At 40.3% G+C, this 19,253-nt stretch overlaps 1 protein-coding gene across 10 annotated transcripts in view; it reads left to right on the top strand.

Annotated features, from left to right (window-relative positions):
• The window catches only part of ALPK1 (alpha kinase 1), a 151,141-nt gene that overhangs the window by 105,119 nt on the left and 26,769 nt on the right, over nt 1–19,253 (top strand). For 9 of the 10 annotated variants that reach the window (XM_079154631.1, XM_079154630.1, XM_079154629.1 and 6 more), the window contains one exon: nt 16,600–16,798. In XM_079154631.1, the coding sequence (XP_079010757.1) occupies nt 16,600–16,798 (199 nt within the window). Of the gene's footprint in view, nt 1–10; nt 2,849–16,599; nt 16,799–19,253 lie in introns of those variants that run through there. The other variant, XM_079154633.1, reaches the window with a different exon arrangement.

Genomic DNA, 19,253 nt, shown 5'->3' with positions numbered 1-19,253 from the left:
GTAAGTACCAGGCACTTTTTGTGTATTTTTCTTTAATCTTCTCAGTAATTGATGTGATATTTTTAATCTTCCTTTGGTAGATGAGAACACTGTAATCTAAAAGTTGCTAAAAAATCACATAGTGCTTCTATGTAGCTAAAACCCCTTTTCTTTGTACTTTCCCACAATTATGTCTCTGTGCTGATTTGACTGGCTTCCTCATGAAAGTTGTCTCAATGGATTGCTTCTTCTCCATATATATGACCAATCTATCATGTTTTGAAAATACTATCAACTCATTTCTGGACTTTTTATATTTATTCATCATGTGAAGACTAAAAGCAATAGAGGTTCATGACTGTTGAAAACCTCCTATTGCATGAGGCATGAATTACTTTTGGCCTTGAACATGAAATTGAGATCTCTGGGCCTTCTGGAGTCATTGCCAGGTGGAATTGTAAAAGGGCTTCAGGGGTCAGACTCCCAATTTTCTCTCTCAGTAGTTCTCCCATTTTATTACCTAAGAACTGTGACAATTATCCTTCACTCTTTGTATAAAGCCATTCCTTTACCTAATAGGTTTAAAGTGCATATAATTTAGATCTGTTTATGACTAAAATGACTTAACACCAGAGACTCCCAATACTGGCCAAGGGGCTGATTGAACCAGAATTACCCAAGATGAATGTATGTTAGCAGGAGGGTAGAGGAGGCCACTTCTAAAAATATATATTCTCAAGTCTTATTATCTAGAAACTCTGATTTGGTAGACCTTTATCAAGATTGAAGAATCTGTATTAAAGGAATGTCACTGTTGATTCTAATGTATAACTTGTTCGAAGTAGCACTGTTTTATTCTCCCCTTTAATTTCTTGTCATTGAAAATACACAATCAAATCATATTATAAACAAATTATTGATTCTCTTTATTTATGAATCTTATATTGAGTCTCTCCACCAAATGAAACATTTTGGAACATAAATAGCCATTCTATCAAGTGACACTTCCTACTTCAGTAGTTCTAGGATTATTTTTAATTTGAGGTCTTATTAAAGCAAAGTGTTCCCTCATTGATTAAAAATATGTATTTCCTCTGTGCTTATGTGAATGTGACTCTTGGACTATGAGATTCTAAAGTGAGAAGTCAGTTCCATGTGTTTCTCTAAGCATGCTTAACTGTTAAAATGACAAGAGGCACAATTCAGCTTTTGCCATCCTTTCAGTGACAATTATTACTTTAAGAACAAATAAAGATCCTTAGGGACAATAGGGCACAAAGAGTTCTGTTGTATTTTATATCTGCCACTATTCCAGCATATGCTTTTTGCACCAATGACAATCTGGATAAATTTAAGGCAGTATAGATAGAGATTAAGTAAGTCACCTTGGAAATGAGACTGCTAGATTTTAAATCCTAGTGCTGCCCTCCTAGCTGTTGGCTTCCATTTTCCTATCCCTCAAGGAGAGTAATAACAGTATTTACCTTATAGATTGTTTGGAGGATTAAATGAGTGGGGTGGGGAGTAGCAAGGAATACTTTGAATAACACTCTTAACTATTATTACTATATAAGTTAATTGACAAAAGGACATGGTTTAGAGCCAGATAGGATTGTTATAGTCATGAAGTAAGACAGACAGAAGTTAAGATCAAATAGAATAATCAAGCCTCTAACAGAATATAGCTATTAATAGTCAAAAATGACTGATATATTCTCAAAATTATTAACATGTATAGGCAACCTTTCAAAGAATGCAATCAAACATTTCATATAGTATGTCTGTGAATTTGTTCAAATTATGAGTCCCTTCCCTATAAAAGAAAAAAGATGGGAATTACTCATCACTAATGTATATGTAGGAGAACCCCAGACTGCAGGATTCTGATTGTCAGAGTCACTGAGACATTTGGTGGTGATCCAGTGGTCTGGGTTGTTTCCTGGAATGCCTTGGGGGCAAAGACCTAGTCTTGACCCTGACAGCCCCCACTGGTTAGTACAGGAATACTATTTGTGTAGGGTGGACTTAGTTCCCAAAGAAATAGAAAGACCATCATCCCACCATCGGTTGCAAAGTTCTTCTGATTCCATATTAGATTGAAAAAGGATTTTAGCCTTGTGATCTGACTTGGTATTCTTTGAAAGGAAAGTAATCTTCCCAGGAGTCCAGATGCTTGGGGCTATGTGCTACATCATCCTCATCAGAAAACGCTTCCTCTGGGGAGCTATCTTTTCAGAACAATAGCTAACAGCTTAACTCAGATTAAAATCTAAAACCTGAGGTCCAAATATTATCTTCTTTTTTCCAACTCTGACACTAGTTTATTTTGTAATTTCTATACTCCCAATTCATTTAGGCAGGAACTTTCATCTTCAAAATATTTACAGATTAGGTAAAATACCACATGTCTTGATTATTAATTTATATCATGTTTTTCATATGTATCCAGAAGATGCCTAATATTTTGTTGAATGAATGAATTCTCATTAAATTGTATGCCTAGCATCAGTAGCTACATTATGAAGTTTCAAGTGCAAAGTTTTCCACTGTTAATGGTATATATTGCAACAATGAATTTTCCCCTCGTTGAGAGTAGAGCTCATGGCTCCAAATGAGTTAGTTCTGCCCTCAGCAAAGTGTTGCAATGAACCAATACAGACCTTTGATTTTTTTTTTTTTTTTTTTTTTTTTTTTGCATTAGGGATTGAACCCAGGAGTGCTTAACCATTGAACCACATCCTCAGCCCTTTCTTGTATTTTATTTAGAGACGGGGTCTGACTGAGTTGCTTAGGGCCTCACTAAGTTGCTGAGGCTGACTTTGAACTTATGATTCTCCTGCCTCATCCTCCCAAGCTGCTGGGATTACAGGTATGCGCCACAGCACTAGGCTGATTTTGCTTTCTATTTGATAGTTACTTTCAATGAAGAAGCCCTTGAAGATATTATAGTTTTAACAGGCATTTTCATAGGTAGAAGACTTTTTTTTTTTTTTTTTTTGTGGTGCTGGGGATTGAACCCAGGGCCTTCTGCTTGCAAGGCAAGCACTCTACCAACTGAGCTACATCTCCAGCCCCAGAAGACTTCTTTAAATTTTCTTTGTATGATGCATGTAATCATAAAATTGCCATAACTAATAAGTACTTTGAGATTCCCTACTCAATGATAAAGGTCTAAGCTTTTAGAGCAAGCTACCTGGGAAGACAAAATTCTTTCTGTCTTCCTTACTGTTTGCTTTGATCTTCTTTAGCTATTTGGTGTTTTACTCCCAGGATGGGGGAAGTTTGGTCTATCAGTATTTTCATTTATGCTTCATATAATAAATAAATCATGATTTAGAGACTAAAGTATCACTGGGACAGCTATACATACATGTGTGAAAATAAATGAATCAGCAAAAGAACTAGAGAGTCATGAACTAATTCATTTTTTCACAACCACTTGCAACTTAAAACCTTATCTTGAAGGCATAGTGGAGAACAAGCCAGAGTACTCAGGCATTGAAACAATGTAAATGAAAAGCTTTCAGTGGGAAAACAGGAAATGAACAGATGGAACACTCAGTATATTGAATGCATACTGTATATTATATATATTATATATACATATATAATTTTAATAATACATATGACATTAATAATTATATATAATTAAATGTTGGAGAGCAATAAGGGCTATGAAGACAAAAAGAAGCAGAGTCACAGGATAGCAAGTGCTTGTGGGTATTATTTTGGAGGAATGGTTACAGAAGGCTTATTGTAAAGGGTGATTAGACCCCAGATCTGAATGGAGAAGCATGAAGATAGCAATGGAGGAGCATTGCAGATGGAGGAGCAGCACATACCACAGTTCAAGGACACATGTTTGACTTGCTGAAGGCTGAGAAAGGAGGCTGGGGAAGAGTAAGAAATAATGAGAATGGGAAGGAATAAACAGTCAGAGGCAATATCATGTAAGATTTGGTTGGCCATGATAACAGATTTAAATTGCATTTCAAATGGGATGGGAAGCCATGCTCAAGTTGAGAGCAGGGAATCAACAATATTTAACTTACATTTTAAAGGGATCACTCTGGGTGCTGTGTGAGGAATGGACCAGAGGAAGAGGGACACAGGAGGCAAGGGCAGGGATTCTAGTTAGGAGGCTGCTGCTCACACCCATCCATGAAAGATCATAGTGACTTGGACTGAAGTTGCTGCTCTGGAGGAGATGAAAAATGGTCAGCTCTTGGACATATTTTAAATGTTTTGCTATGGTTTGACTGTAGAGGATGAGAGTATAAGAGGCACAAACATGGAGTCAAAAAACTAAGATTTTGTCTTAAATGGGTAGATGGCATGTTATTACTGAGCTGGAGAAGCAAGTATTGGGGAGAAAGTAAAGAATTCTACTTTAAACATGTTAAATTTGACATCCTAGTTAGGATATCATGGGCAATTCCACATACAAATCTGCATTTCAAGGATCTGAGCTGCAGATTTCAAATCTGCATTTCAACCAAGTGTTTCTGGGGTTTGGATAAGTTAAGGATTAATAGTTGGTCATTGGATTTGGAGGTTGTTGGTGACTTTGAAAAGAATGTGTTCAGTGGAGCATGGGGAGGTGTTGAAATTAAGAGAGTGGAGGCAAGGAAGTGAAGACAGGAAGTTTAGATGACTCTTTTGAGCGTGGCTGTAAAGGAAGACAGAGAAATGGGACAGGAGCTAGAGAGAGACATGTGGCCAAGACAGAATTTTTTTAGAGATGCAAGATATCATGTTTATATGCTGATAAGCTTAATCCAGGAGAGCTGAGGAAATCAATGATGCTGAAGAGAGAGGTACCTACAGGCATAATGGAAGGAAGGGATAATACTGGCTGGTATCTTTACCAATAGGAAGATGAGGGACACATGGGTTCTGACACAAAAATGTCAATAAATTTAAGTGGAAGAATAAGGACAATCTCTTCTCACTGACTCTTTTATCTCAGTGAAATAAGAAACAGGGCCATTAATGGATAGTGAGGAAGTGAGAGGGGTTTTGGCAGCTTGAGAGGAGAGCAGAAGATGGAACTGTAACTGAGATGGCCAACCTGTGCTGGTGTCATGATCATAAGTCGACAGTGTCATGCTTGTGTGTTTTTCTCCAGCCAAAATCGCTTGCTTAGGTAGAAGCTCAGGTTATGCAGATATTATGCTATAATATTGGAATTGTAAGTGTCAATGAATAACACTCATCTTACCCTCTTGTATTCAGAACCAATTGAGAAATTGAGGCAAAAGAGTAACCTTTATTATAATAAAATGGATAGCATGTAACTTCTGTTATTCGGCCAACTGAGGTGGAAAAATTTCCACTCTGGACTCTTTCTGACATTGGCAGGCTCCTTCCTTCATGCAGAAGAGAACTGCCTCACTCATCAGAAAACTCATTTTATCTCAGGAAGACTGAAAGTCAGGAGAGTTCAGGGTTCTCACCTCTGGCTACACATTGGAATTATCTGGGAATCATTAAAAGAAACTGATGCCTAGGTACACTGCCAAAGGTTGTGGTATAACTGGTCTGGGGTGCCATCTGAGCATCTGAGTTTTTTTTTTTTTAAAGTCCCACTAGGTGATTCTAATGCGAGGCCAGGGTTTTCTCCAAATAACAAACATGGTTGGAATTTTCCAGATAAATATGACACAGGCAGAAAGGGGCAAAGGAACAAAGGATGCTTTTTCAAAAGCCATTACACTGAGGCATCATGGAATTTAAAGAGACATGAGGAAATGAGAGAATTGGTAGAATAGTAAAAGAAAGTAGGGTGAAGGGATTGGTGGATGTTCTGGAAGCATTCTGGAATTGTGGAGTTGGGCAGAGGAAGGGCATTGGAAGGACAAGTGATAAATACCAGAGAAACAAATGACTGAATTGAAATTCTGAGATTCTGTTAAAATGATGAGTTCTAAGGTATGATGTTACCTTAGTCCATTTCCTGTTGTTATAACTAAATAACACAGACCAAGTAATTTATAAATAACAATGGTTTAGAACCATGTATGGTGATACAACTCCTATAACCCCCAAAAACTCCAAAGGTTGAGGCAGGAGGATCACAAGTTCAAAACCACAAGTTCAAGTCTTAGTAACTTAGAGAGACTCTGAACAACTTAACAAGACATTGTCTCAAAAGAAAACATGATAAAGACTGGGGATATAGCTCAGTGGTAAAGCACCCCTGGGTTCACTCCCCAGTACCAAATAATAAATAAATAAAAAGGTTTCTTCACCTCACATGGTTTTGCAAGTCCAAAATACCACATCTCACAAGTGTCATCTTGCTGGAGGGGACTCTTCAGAGTCCCAAATTGGTGCAAGGCATCACATGGCAAGACAGAAAATCCCAGCTCAGATCTCTCCTCTTATAAAGCCACAAGCCCATTAGATTAGGACCCCACCCTTACACCCTCATGTAACCTCAACTACTGCCAACCTCCAAATACTAGGGTTCACACCTCCAAATACTAGGGTTGAATTGTTTCTACCCTTCTGAGACCTGACAATGGGGATCAAATTTCAAAATAAGGTTTGGTGGGGGACATTCAAGCCATAGCAAATGTAGAATGAGATCACTAGAGATAAAGAAGTCATGGGCAGAGACCAGTGTGCTGGGTAAATCACCAATGTGAATGTTAAAATCACCAAAAGCAATGACGGGAACCAGGATGGCGATAGCACCTACAGTCCAGAGGAGAAAGGTGAGCAGGTCATGGTTTACAGCAGCCTTGAGATTCACCAGCATCCTGGTTAGGTGGTCTATTTTGGTACAGCTTTCTATGTCCTTTAACAAACAACCAATTCCATCAACCATAGATCTGAGAGAGAGAGAGGGAGAGAAAGCAGGGAGAGATGACCCAAAATATTATTTTTAGGTATAAAGAAAAAGCTTACAAGTGTTTTCCAAATGTGCTTGAATTTTCATTTTCCATCGGTCAAATGAAGGAAAGACCAGTGGAATGTTTATAAGTCTTGGGCATAAACCTTAAGAAAGTTCTGTTCCCCCACCCTTTCTTCTCCCATTTGGTGGATGGACAAACATGGAGCATGCCTTTTGTGGTCTTCCTTTGATCTTGAGCATTCCAATTTGGTGGGTTCTATTCTTACTTATTTACTATTGATGCATAACTATGCCGGAGTCAACCACTTTCATTTGTTTATTTTGCTGATTCCTCATCTCAGGACCTGCCCCGCTTCTTCCAACTTTCCCTTCTGCAACCTTCCAATTTGCTATGCAGCAATAATTTCCCTTTTTTACGCTGCTCCTGCCAATTGCAGTGCCAGATGGCTTTGGTTCTGAGCTCCCTCACCCAGCCCCCCTTGAGAACAGCTGCCATTGTCATTGCTGTGAACACATCGTGGCTTTGAACCCATAGCGGGGACCCAAACTTGATGCTCAGCATTGGGAGGGGCTGGCACTAATGCAAGGAATCATGAAAACAGCACACGCTTTTTCTTGCTGCTGTTCAGCAAAAGCCCTTAGAAAAGGCTCTTTAGCATTTTTTCAATCATCTGTGTATCGAAATCTTATTGTGGGTTTTAATTCCTTTATCACCTGACTCAGCTTCCTAGCCATGAAGTTCCCTTTGTGCCTTAAACTCAATTAGAATCCCATATTTCTTCTGAAAACAGATGTGAAAACACAACTGTGGGGTGTGTGTGGTGTGTGTCTGTGTGTGTGGGTGTGTGTGGGGGGAGTGTGTGAGTGTGTGCATGCGCACAGGTGGACGCCTGCCTGGGTGTTGGTGTGTATGCATTTGTGAACCCATCTCTTTAGAAATCCAGCAGATTCTCTTATCCACATCCAAATATTTGTATTTAAAATTGGTCACTCAACAAGAAAAAGAGTTTGGCAACTTTTTGGACAATCTTCCCCTTAAGTCAGCCTCTGAGGAAAGATAAAGGAATAGAAATTCATGTTCATTTTTAATCATGAGATAGACTATGTTCATCCCAACACTAAAATTCTGCTACTATGACACAACTTAAAAAGATCATAATTTTGAGTCCTCTGAAATGGCAGGTCAGTTGTGGGCCTAAAGACCCAAACAAAAAAACTTGAATCGAATTCTGTGTGGACCAATATGCATTTCAAAGACACTGCCCATGTAGTCTGTGGGTTGGGGTTTTTGTGTTGTTTTCTTTTTCTTTCTCTTTTGGGGCTGGGGGAGGGGGAAGAACTCCCTTTCATGTTAATCTAATTGTGCACAACCCAGGCACATTTTGCCATGTAGGGAGACTTTCTTTTTAGTGTCCCTTCCCTACCACACACCCTGGCCTCTTTCATTTCTCCCCTTCTGAGGTCAGAGTGCTCCCCGGGCCTACATTTCGGGGAGATTCCCAGAATGGTGATGTATTCTGCTTTGCTGCCGAGGAATTTACTATCCCCTCACTTGGCAGCAAATGAAAGTGGGTATTAATTTCTCAGAGTGCTGGTGGAAACACGGGCGAGAGGCCGCAAGAATGATGCTCACCTAAATCTGTATGTAGCACACAGCACGCCGCCATTTCAAAAGAGGGAGAGCAAAGAGAATGAAAGGAAAGAAAAGATTCTCCTGAGTTGACTTCTCTGCATTTTGCATCGTTAGGTTTTGGAGAGAGATACGAGAGGTTTGGGCCCTGAACGGAGTTAAATTATGCAGCTGCGGGGATGCCAGGTCCTCCAGAATAGGATGCTTCGTTTAGATTTTCCACAATGCTATTGAAGTGCTTATTTTCCTCCTGAAGAGACACAAACAGATGCAAACTTCTGTAAACACTTTAGAAATGAATTCAGTGAGTTTGGCCTCTCAGCAGTGCTCAATAGCTGACAGAAAAATGTCTAATTAGTGCAAGTGGAAATAATAGGGCCACTTGGATTCCTTCCATCCTCCTCCAAGTCTACTTTTCCAAGGAACTCAAAGGCCCTTTTGTCTGGCGGGTCACCCTCTCTCAGGCTTTTGTGCTCCAATCTATTAAGAGTAGAGGAGGGAAAAATAGATTAGGCAATGTTCTGTGCTCAAATATATGGCGTGTTCGTGCGGGATGCAGAATAGCGTGTTTGCAGCCTCAGTTTACAGGTGCCTGGGGAGGGATTCCTGCGTAGGCAACAGCCAAAAGCAGCGCACACGTGCGCGCCGAGAGGGCTGGTTCCCTTTGAAGAGCCAGCCTCCCGTCACCAAGTGCCATGGAGCATGCTCGCTTCCCTTTTTCTTTCTCAGTTTCCAGGAACATCAATCCTCAGAGTTGGTGAAGGGAAGAAAGAGATTAAAAGAAGTTAGAGGTTCTTCTTATAAGGCTATAAGATAAGCCTTATAGATGTGACACGCATTATTATGTCTGTTTTCCTCAACTGAAAATTCCACTGAGACTTTTTTGGGGGAGACTGGCTTTGCCTATAGATGTTTCTTTTTTTTTTTTTTTTTTTTTTTTTTTCCTGTGATGCTGGGATTGAACCCAGGGCCTTGTGCCTGCGGGGCAAGCACTCTACCAGCTGAGCTATATCCCCAGCCCTATAGATGTTTTTGTCCTACAAGAAAGTGGGAATGAGTGACTGATTTCTTTTTTCTATTTTTTTCCCCTCATCATATTCCATGTCATTTTTTAAACATTGTATCTGCTAAACTCTGTGCTGAGCACTGGACCCAAATTTCCTCTAATCTTGAAACAGCACCACAAATAAATATTAGCCACATTTCACAGATGTGGTCACCAAGACTAGAGAGGTCAAGTGACCTGGCATGGGAAGGAACTAGTGAAGCTAGAAAACAAACCCAGATATCTACAGTGTTACCTCAGACCTTATATATCTTTTCAATCTCTGGAAGTTTTATGTATCTTCCATGTCTATACTTCATATACCTAATTTCTATTTTACCTTGTAGAACATGTACAGTAAAGTTATAGCTGTCATTTGGGATCATTTTCCATAGATTATTTATGTGTACAATATGTACTTCTTTCCTTATTGGGTTTTGGGGGTTGGTGGGATTGTTTGTTTGTTTTTCTTTTTGTTTTGTTTTGTACCAGGGATTGAACCTAGGAGTGCTTCACCACTGTGTCACATTCCCAGCCCTTTTAAAATATTTTATCTACAGACAGGGTTGCTTAGTGCCTCACAGAGGCTGGCTTTGAACTTTCGAGCCTCCTGCCTCATCCTCCTAAGCCCCTGGCATTATAAGCATGCACCACCACACCCAACTCTGACTGGTAGTTTTTGACTCCATGACAGATATTGTAGATTTCGTCTTATTGGATAGTAGATCATTTGTGTGCCTCTGAAGATTCTTGAGTTTTTTCTGGGACTCAGTCAAATTAGGAAATAAGTTGACCTCTTTGAAGCTTCCTTCTAAACTTACAAAGTTGGATGAATCTTACTCTGAGGCTAATTTTGAGTTTCTGCTGAAGCAATTTTTTTCTTAGCACTTGACTGACAAGATTTTCTGTTGTGGCTTGTGGAAACACAAGCTACCTGAGGCCTAAGGACTATTTCCCCTGAACCTTTCAGATGATTCTTTCCCCAGCCTTGTGTGTTTCTTTCCATGCATGGGCTCATCTGTTTTTGGCTAAAGATTCACAGGGGACCCTCTGCAGAGCTCTGAACTTCTTGCTTTGTGCAGATCTTTACCTCTGATACTCTGCTGGGTGAGCTCCACCTTGATCTCTCCATTCCTCAATTTAGGGATACCACTTCACAGAGGGTACCCTGGACTAACAATCCTTCCTTGCAACTCCATGGAGGAAAGACCAACTAGAAGAATCCCCAGATAATCACCAAATCATCATTTGCTCTTATGGCACTAACTTTTACTAGAGAATTTCAAAGCACTGGAATTAAGGCCTTCTCCTGGGAAATTTTCTTTCCTTTCTCTTAGTTTTAAATGTATAACAAAAACATTCTTTTCACTGGAAGTTATTTTTCTATTTCTTCTTTTTATTTCTTAGAATTTTCTCATCATAGTGAAGGATATGGGGTCTTGTTTAGACTCAGTAGTGAATTAAATCCTAGCTCCAATGACCCACTGTGCTCCAATTAGGCACTGCTCCAAATTACCTTGATCAGACCACAGAGGAGAAGCCGAAGATGAAGTGACCCTCAAGAGACTTGTATTCCTTAAAGTTCTGGCAAAGATGTGGAAAAATGGAACTGTTGGTGGGATTGTAAAATGATGCAACCTCTATGGAGAACAGTATGGAGGTCCTCCCAAAATTAAAAGTAAAGTTCACATAACCCAGAAATCCCACTTCTGGGTATATATCCAAAAGAACTGAAAGCATCTCAAAGAGGTATTTTCATCTATTTTCATGGAAGCACATTCACAAGAGCTGATGGACACTCAAGTGTCCTCCAATAGATGAATAGATAAACCACCTGTGGTATACATAAACAACAGACTAATATTCCACCTCGATAGGGAGGGTATTCTATCACCTCCTACAGTATGGATGAACCCTGAAGACCTCATGCTAAATGAAGTAACACAGTCACAAACAGACCAGTGCTATATGATTCCACTTATATGAGGTATCTAAAGTAATTAAACTCATAAGACAGAAAGTAAAATTGTAGTTGTCAGGATTTGGGGTTAGAGGAGCTGTTTAATGGAAATAGTTTTAAATTGGCAAGCTAAAAAGTTCGGGAGGTCTCCTTCACAGCAATGTAAATATATTTAATGCTACTGAGATGTACACTTTAAAATTATTAAGACAATAAATTTTATGTTATTAAGACTTATAAAATTATTAAGACAATAATATATATTTACTTATATGTACATGCATATAAGAGAGAGAAGAACTTTAATGCCTGCCTGATTCTGATCCTTTTAATTTTGTATCTTTGAAAAGTCAGTTAGCCTCTTAGCCTCAGTTTCCTTATTTAGACTTTAGTATTTCAGTAAGATTCAAACAAGTTCATGTGTGTGAATATTTTTCATAAATTAGGTGATGCTACAAAGATGGAAACCATTATAATGAGGTCACTTCTGGAGAATACCCTGCCTCCAAACATCGCATCCTCAAGCGGAAGTGAGGCCTCAGTGAGGAGAACAGGTCAAGCACAGAAGTGCAACATCAAAGAGAAGGTCCTCATTGGCTCGCTGAGTGCCCTCCAAGGTACACAGCCATGAGCAGGGTGACAGGAATGGAGCTTCTCTTTCTAAGCAGAAGAATAAGAGGGGCTGGCAGTGGAAGACACTTCAAGTTCTGTAGATAGTAAGCCTACGTTGCTTACTTCAAGTCCTGTAGATTGTTTGCCTAAGTTGCAAACCAAATAAACATATTTATGTAGTGCCCCAGAGGTAGGACTTTTGCTCAGAGACTGGCCTTATTAGACGGAACGGTGCACATGCAGGACCATCAGTTTGCTTTGCCATTTCTGAGTTCACATTTTGTGAATGTCAAATGACTGACTGATATTCATCATGAGACTGTATTTTTAGATTAATGGTTTATTTGATAAAACTCAATAGAAGTTTGAAGCATTTTAATTTTAGTTAGGCTGTTTGGTTGGTTGGAAGAGAAGTTCAATCAAGTAGACTCATAAAAGGGATGTGCATTATAATGAAAGTAAATATTGGACAGTGCAGAGGACATATGACTCCAAGAATGCACTCAGGAAAGGTGAAGTTGGCTGCAGAGCCATTGTTTTTGTATTTTCCTTCAGGTTTTCCATAAATGTGGCTCAGCTAATCTCCACTTTCTATTTCTTTCTATCTGCAAGAACAGGCAAATTCTTCCTACATGTGTTAGTCAGCTTTTTGTTGTTGAGACCAAAATACCTGACAATAACAACTTAGAGAAGGAAAAGCTTATTTGGACTTACAATTTCAGAAGTTCAGTTCATGGTCAGTCAGATCCATTACTCATGGCAGAAGAGTGTGATGGAGAAAAGCTGCCTGGCTCATGACAGACCAGAAACGGAGAGAGTGGGAGGAGCTGGGGACAAAATATATGATCCCATAGGCTCCCCCACAGGAACCCCCTTCTCCAGCCACGTCCTACCTGCTTGCAGTTACCACACAATAATTCATTCAAATTATCCACAAAATGGATTAAACCATTGATTAAGTTGCATCTCTCATGATAAATCATTTCACCTCCTGAATATTAACACAAAAGCTTTTGGGAGACACCTCATACCCAAACCATAACCACGTCTTAGTTCAGATTGATAGGTTCCTTTTTTTCAGGCCAAGCCACAGTCATGGGACCAGGTATAAGGAGACAAGGGGTGGAGAGGAGGTGTCAAGGTCAAGTGGCAATATACATGGCTGCTTCAAAGACAGGAACTGTGGGTTACTATGTGCAATGGTCTTGGGAGGAGTCCAATGAACAAAACCTCTTTATTTCCTCTATTCTGAGCAGATTGGGAAATAAAACAGATAGGCAGACAAGAGATCAAATATTATCTTTAACTCCGATAAAGAGTAAGTTGGATGATAAACCTTCGTATCAGAACACAGCTGACCCCGGAAGTACACAGACTTCCACATTCAGTTACAGCAATTTCTGGGCCAAACAGAACAACTCATATAAGATAGCTTTCTAGATAAGACTTAAACAGAAGCAGAAAAGAATCCCTGTTTTCTTAACACAGTGTGTTCCCAAAAGAAAAAAGGGAGGAGTGAAGCCATGCGAGATTAGTCACTCCACCTCCTGTACAGCAGAATGAATAGAATAGAGAAGAGTGGGGTGCTACAGTAACCAAGTCCCCTTCAAATGGAAGCGAGCATCAAGATGAGAGAAGGGATATCCTCCTTAATTGGCATTTCTAGCACAATAAGAACAAATATTGGTTTAGAAACATAAGACAGATTCAATGGAAAATTATTATTTTCCATGCCTAATAAACACATTGATGGTTTAAAAGTCTAAAAAAAAGTTAAGAAATCATCTTGTTGAAATGAGAAGGGTTATTGTGCTGGTTGTGGGTAGGCATTACCTGATTAATGAATGCCACAAATATGAATGTTACATTCTACATGCAGTGTGTAGATTACTAGATAGAAAAATAAAAACCAGAAATCAAATTTAGGAACAAATACCATAGGCATAATACCAAAATGGGCCAGATGTGAAAGTTGAGGCCAGTTTTACTTAGCGATAAGCTAATCTTAGTCAGCTTTCTAACACTGTAATGAAATACTGGAGATAATTAGCTTATAAAGAGAAAAAGCTTATTTTGGCTTACAATTTTGAAGGTTCCAGTTCAAAATCAGGCAGGTCCATTGCTTTGGGCCTCTGGTGGATGGCAAAGGTACAGAGCACATGGAGGAGCACAACCGTTCACTTTATGACTGAAGCAAAAAGAGGAAGACAAGTTTCGGGTTCTACAATCCCCTTCAACAGTACTTCCCCAATGACCTGAGTACCTCCCACAAAGTGCCACCTCCTAAAAGTTTCCCCACCTCCCAAATGTACCACCCTGGGGATCAAGCCTTTAACATACATGCCTTTCAGATCATTCAACATCCAAACTAGAGTATGAGTGTTAAATTAAAACTCTGAAAGAACTGTTCCCAGTATATTTCAAGAAGAAGAGACTACTCTCTCCCAATGGGAATGCATCTTTTCTTATTTTAATAAGAGAAATATTCTAAGATGTCCTAAATTTAATTATGAGGGCTAGAGGACAGAAGGGAAGAGAGATGGAGGAGGTTGATCAGTCAACAGCTACAGGCTGAAAAGAACAAAAGACCATCTTGAGGTCCTCAATGAATGTTAAAACCTTAAATCAAATCTCATCACAACCCTCTACATGCCACAGTGGCTTGTTCACAACCCCAACCAACCCAGAACAGCAAATACTTCTCCTTAGAGACAGCATTCCTATCCCGGAACTTTCCCCAGTTTGCTTTGTCCCATCCTTCTTATCAGTGTGGGCTCAGTGGAAACAGCTCATGTCTCTCTTCCTCAGATTTTCATTATAAATGGACTTAGCACTGGTCCAACAAACATTTTCCAACTGCTACCTAGGCTTGCTGCTAGAAGTGGCAGGAGCTTGTCCCAGGACCAGGCCTTTTAGTGCGTATAATGGCTCAGTAAACCCTTCTATTTCAGAGGTTCCCTCCTTCTCAAGAGTTTGTGTACAACTCCAGTTTGTTAATTAAACCATGCTTAGACTAGCAATTGCAACATTGACTGCACTTGCCATATTTACTAACATCACTGAGTGTCAGACAATGGATATCTGACTCCTGCAACTTTCCTAATGCTGAGTGGGAACAGCAAGGCTTGTGAGCATGGCGGATCTGGACCTGTTTGCACCTATCTCCTGTCATACATAGATCATGTGACCTTGGGCATGTTTCCTAACCTCTGAGTCTTTGCAGATGGAGTTAATAATAGATCCTGCCTCAGGAGTGCTATGAGAACTGGGTGAATTAATGAATATAAAGTACTTGCTGTGCTGGGTACCTAGTTCTGTCAGACAGTTCAGTGTCTGTGATTACAGGTGAAGTAAGCAGGGACTAGTGAAGAAGTGCTATAGTAAGAAAACGCTTACAAGGCAGATCAGGCTTCATCTGTGGACAAACACAGCTAGAAAACACTCAGCAGCTTGACTTAGTTTAGCAGATGAAGGAAATCATATTGGATGACAGGCTCATTTATGCAGTTAGTTAGGCATTTAGTAATTATGATAATTCATAATCTATATGCCCACTGAATCAAAGGCTAGAGCCCAAAACCCCAACAGATGATGTTTTTCCCATAGAAGTTTGCCTCAGTTATTCTTATTTCCTATTCACTTATACTTTCATTTCATGCCTGTTTTCTTCTTTTTCTTATTGTATTTATTAACTATATATAATATTAATATAAATCAAAATACAAATGTTACCCAAAGTTCTGTTTCTTCTGAATGAAAATGTATGCAGTAAATTAAGCGGGGTGTTATGAACTGATGTGGAAAGTTCTCCCAAATGTAATGATGACTGAAAGAAGAAAATGCAGAGCAACATGTTGTGATCTCATTTATGAGAGACAGACAGGGAGGAAGAAAGGGAGGGAGAAGTTCAGGGGAAACAAAGACTCAATTAATGCCTAAGAATACATCAAAGGGTATAAGAAATTTGGAAGAATCTCTCACAAACGCTTATCAGGGAAAGTTGAGAACAAGATCAAGGGAAGGATGGGATAAGGTGCAGGGAAATTATGGGCTACTTTTAATTTTTACCCTAGATACATTTGTGTGTGTGTGTGTGTGTGTGTGTGTGTGTGTGTGTGTGTGTGTGGTACTGGGGACTGAACCCAGAGCCTTGTACATGGGAGACAAGCACTCTACCAACTGAGCTAGATCCTCAGCCCTATGCTAGGTATATTTCTATTGTTTGAATTTTTAACAACGGGAAATATGCATTCAGCACTTGGAACAGTTTGAGAAATGAATGGGGGGAAATGGAATGAAGAAAATATTTTAGCTCAAGTAAATTGGATTTTTCCTTATTATTTTTTTCTTCTGCGATTTAGTTATCTAATAGAATGTGCTTCTCCTAGCTATCCGTTTGGTGGTGGTCGTTTTAATGAAAATATCCCAAAGGTCGAGTCGGGGGCTAAGCCTGCCATCTTCCTCCACGTGCTGCTGTTTGATCCCGTCCATTCCGTTCCCTGGCTGTTCCTCAGGCATCCTTGCGAGCCTCCATCGTGGCTCAGGACTGTGCAGCCGCCGCCGCCATCGTCTTCTTGATGGACCGCTTCCTGTACGGGCTCGACGTCTCTGGAAAGCTCCTGCAGGTGGCCAAAGGTCTCCACAAATTGCAGCCAGCCACGCCCATCGCCCCGCAGGTGGTTATTCGTCAAGCCCGGATCTCGGTCAACTCAGGTAGGCTCCCGCCCGCCCGCGGGCCTGGCTGCTGCTCCGGGCGTCGTCTGGTCGTCAGCTCCACTTCGCGGCGACGCTCCGCGAGCCCCGCGGGCAGCCGGCGGGCATCGGGCCCTGCGTGCCACCTCTCCGCGCCGCCCCGCCCCGCGCCTGCCCTTGCCCCCGCCTCTCTGCCAGCACAAAAGCCCTGGCATAAAGGGTTTCAGAGCCAAAAGCAGTAGAGAAAATTGTGAAAGGGTGTGGAAAATACTAATTGGAGCTTTTGTCTTCTAACAAATCTGTCCTGCTGCTTTCAAACAGGGGTATCTGAATTGCTATACTTCTGACCAAGAGCCTTTAAAAAGCAGATTAGAATTCTACTATTTTCTCTTAGCGCTCCTGTCTCCTTTCTGTAGGGCCACTTGACTAAGCTGACAATGGACCTGACAAACCCACTGAAGCAATTTGAGGGTTTTTTTCATCATTCAGAACACCGGTACAGTACCTGATTAGGTCTGAAAGTATCTTTTTTCCCCCTGTCACTTTGAATGAAATGAAAAAATGAGGCTGACAGTCCAACTTAAGATGTAGAGCGGAGGCGGGGAGAGGGGGGTGCGGCCTGCTCTCTGTTACAGCATAGTCCATTTCCACGGAATTCTTGAATTATTTAAATTACTGATAACCATTCCATTTAGGAATGAGTAGCCTGCTATTCTCAGTTACAAGAATGGAAGACTGAAGAATGAAAAGAAGACAGGTTGCCCCTCCCAGAACAGGACTGGCTCCTTTTTTGATTGCTTTTACAATTGCCATTATTTTTAAAAACTCTAGTCTGTTGGAGGTTAAAATCTCCTTAACTACTTCACTTCCTTTGAAAAGGAACTGTAGGACAATCACTGAATGTAGAAGGACAGATAAAAGAACTTGGGAGAAATGGGATTGTAGAGGTTACCTTTTCAAAAGCCCAAATTCACTCACTTTCAGGTTCTTGCAACTGTGCATTAATTGAACTCCCTCCTCCCCATCTTATTACTGACTTTTCTAGAATAGCTGCAGGGATAGAGTTGAACTTGGGAACAAAATGTCTTCTTTTAAATGGCCCTAATAAAATTTTTAATGTTTGGAGCAGGAAGGAAATCTAACAATTAGTGTTCCTTCTGGTTGTGTCAAATGACAGTGACATAAACAGAGCATTCTGTGGGGGACAGAATGATGGGGGCTGACATGTGCCACCAGGCTTCCAAGGTAGGTCCCCTCCAAAAGAACTTGAAACAGAATTATATCACATATTTTGCTATATACAGAGCTGCTATGATGTGGCATGGAAATGTAGAACAAATGGTAAGTAAGTATGTTGACAGTTTTGCTTTCACACAGCTACACTGAGCTGGCAAGTTTTCTTTTGATTGTTTTTTTGTTATTTCTTTCATATCTCTAACCAAGATGGTACAGTGGTTTTCTCCTGATAAGCCTTGATAGCATCATGAACTTTCCACTCACATTATCATGTGATACAATGATATATCTTAGAGATAAAGGTCCTGGATCTTATTCCCCAATAGCTGGAGTTGGCTTTTTCTCAAAGACACTTCCAGAAGTGCCACAAGAAGACAAACTCAGCCTCAGAGTTAAGTTTTCCCTCTGTAAACTTCTTCCCCAAAACATCACTGTAGCTCCACCTCACTGAGTGTATGTGTGTGTGTTGCAGGGAGCTGGAGTAGGGCAGAAGTATTTTAGGTGTAAGGGAGTATATGGGTAAGGGAAGAAGGTAAAGTGAAGGTGGTAGAGGATGTTCAATTCCAGCCTTTGGAAATCCTGGAGTAGATAAGCGAGAAGGATTATATTGCATTACAAACAGTAAGAAGAGCAATAAAGGTGATAGGAAAGGACAGCAGTCTTCCTATGAGTCACTCTGATCCAGCCCTTCCTGATATCACCCAAAACATATTGCAAATAACCAAGATAGCAACATAATGGGAGGTCAGAGGCAAGAGAAGACTCCCTGGACGTGCCTGGGAAGAAGGTAAAGTGAAGGTGGTAGAGGATGTTCAATTCCAGCCTTTGGAAATCCTGGAGTAGATAAGCGAAAAGGATTATATTGCATTACAAGGAGACAACCCTTTTAAACCACAGTGAGAGATACAGGATCAGACTTCTGATTCCATGAACATGGAAAAATGAGCAGTTGCAGAGGCTTCTCCCACTTCAAATACATAAATAAGATGAATTGAAGATACATATCTTTTTGTACCACCCCTAGTCTTTTTAATTTTTTTCAGTTTGAGACAGACCTTGCTAAGTTGCTGAGACTGTCCTCAAATTTGCAATCCTTCTGCCTTGGTCTCCTGAGTCGCTAGGATTACAGACACGCACTACCACACCCCAATGAAGATATCTTTTAAGTGCCTGAAACAAGGTGTTCAAAGTCGGGGCAGTAGATACTGCACATGACGCTTATGGCCAAAGGGGTTTGCAA

Source organism: Sciurus vulgaris (genome assembly GCF_902686455.1).
Source record: "Sciurus vulgaris genome assembly, chromosome: 9".
NCBI classification, from domain to species: domain Eukaryota; kingdom Metazoa; phylum Chordata; class Mammalia; order Rodentia; family Sciuridae; genus Sciurus; species Sciurus vulgaris.
The sequence above is the reverse complement of the archived record's forward strand: the minus strand, read 5'-3'. Positions and strand labels throughout refer to the sequence as shown.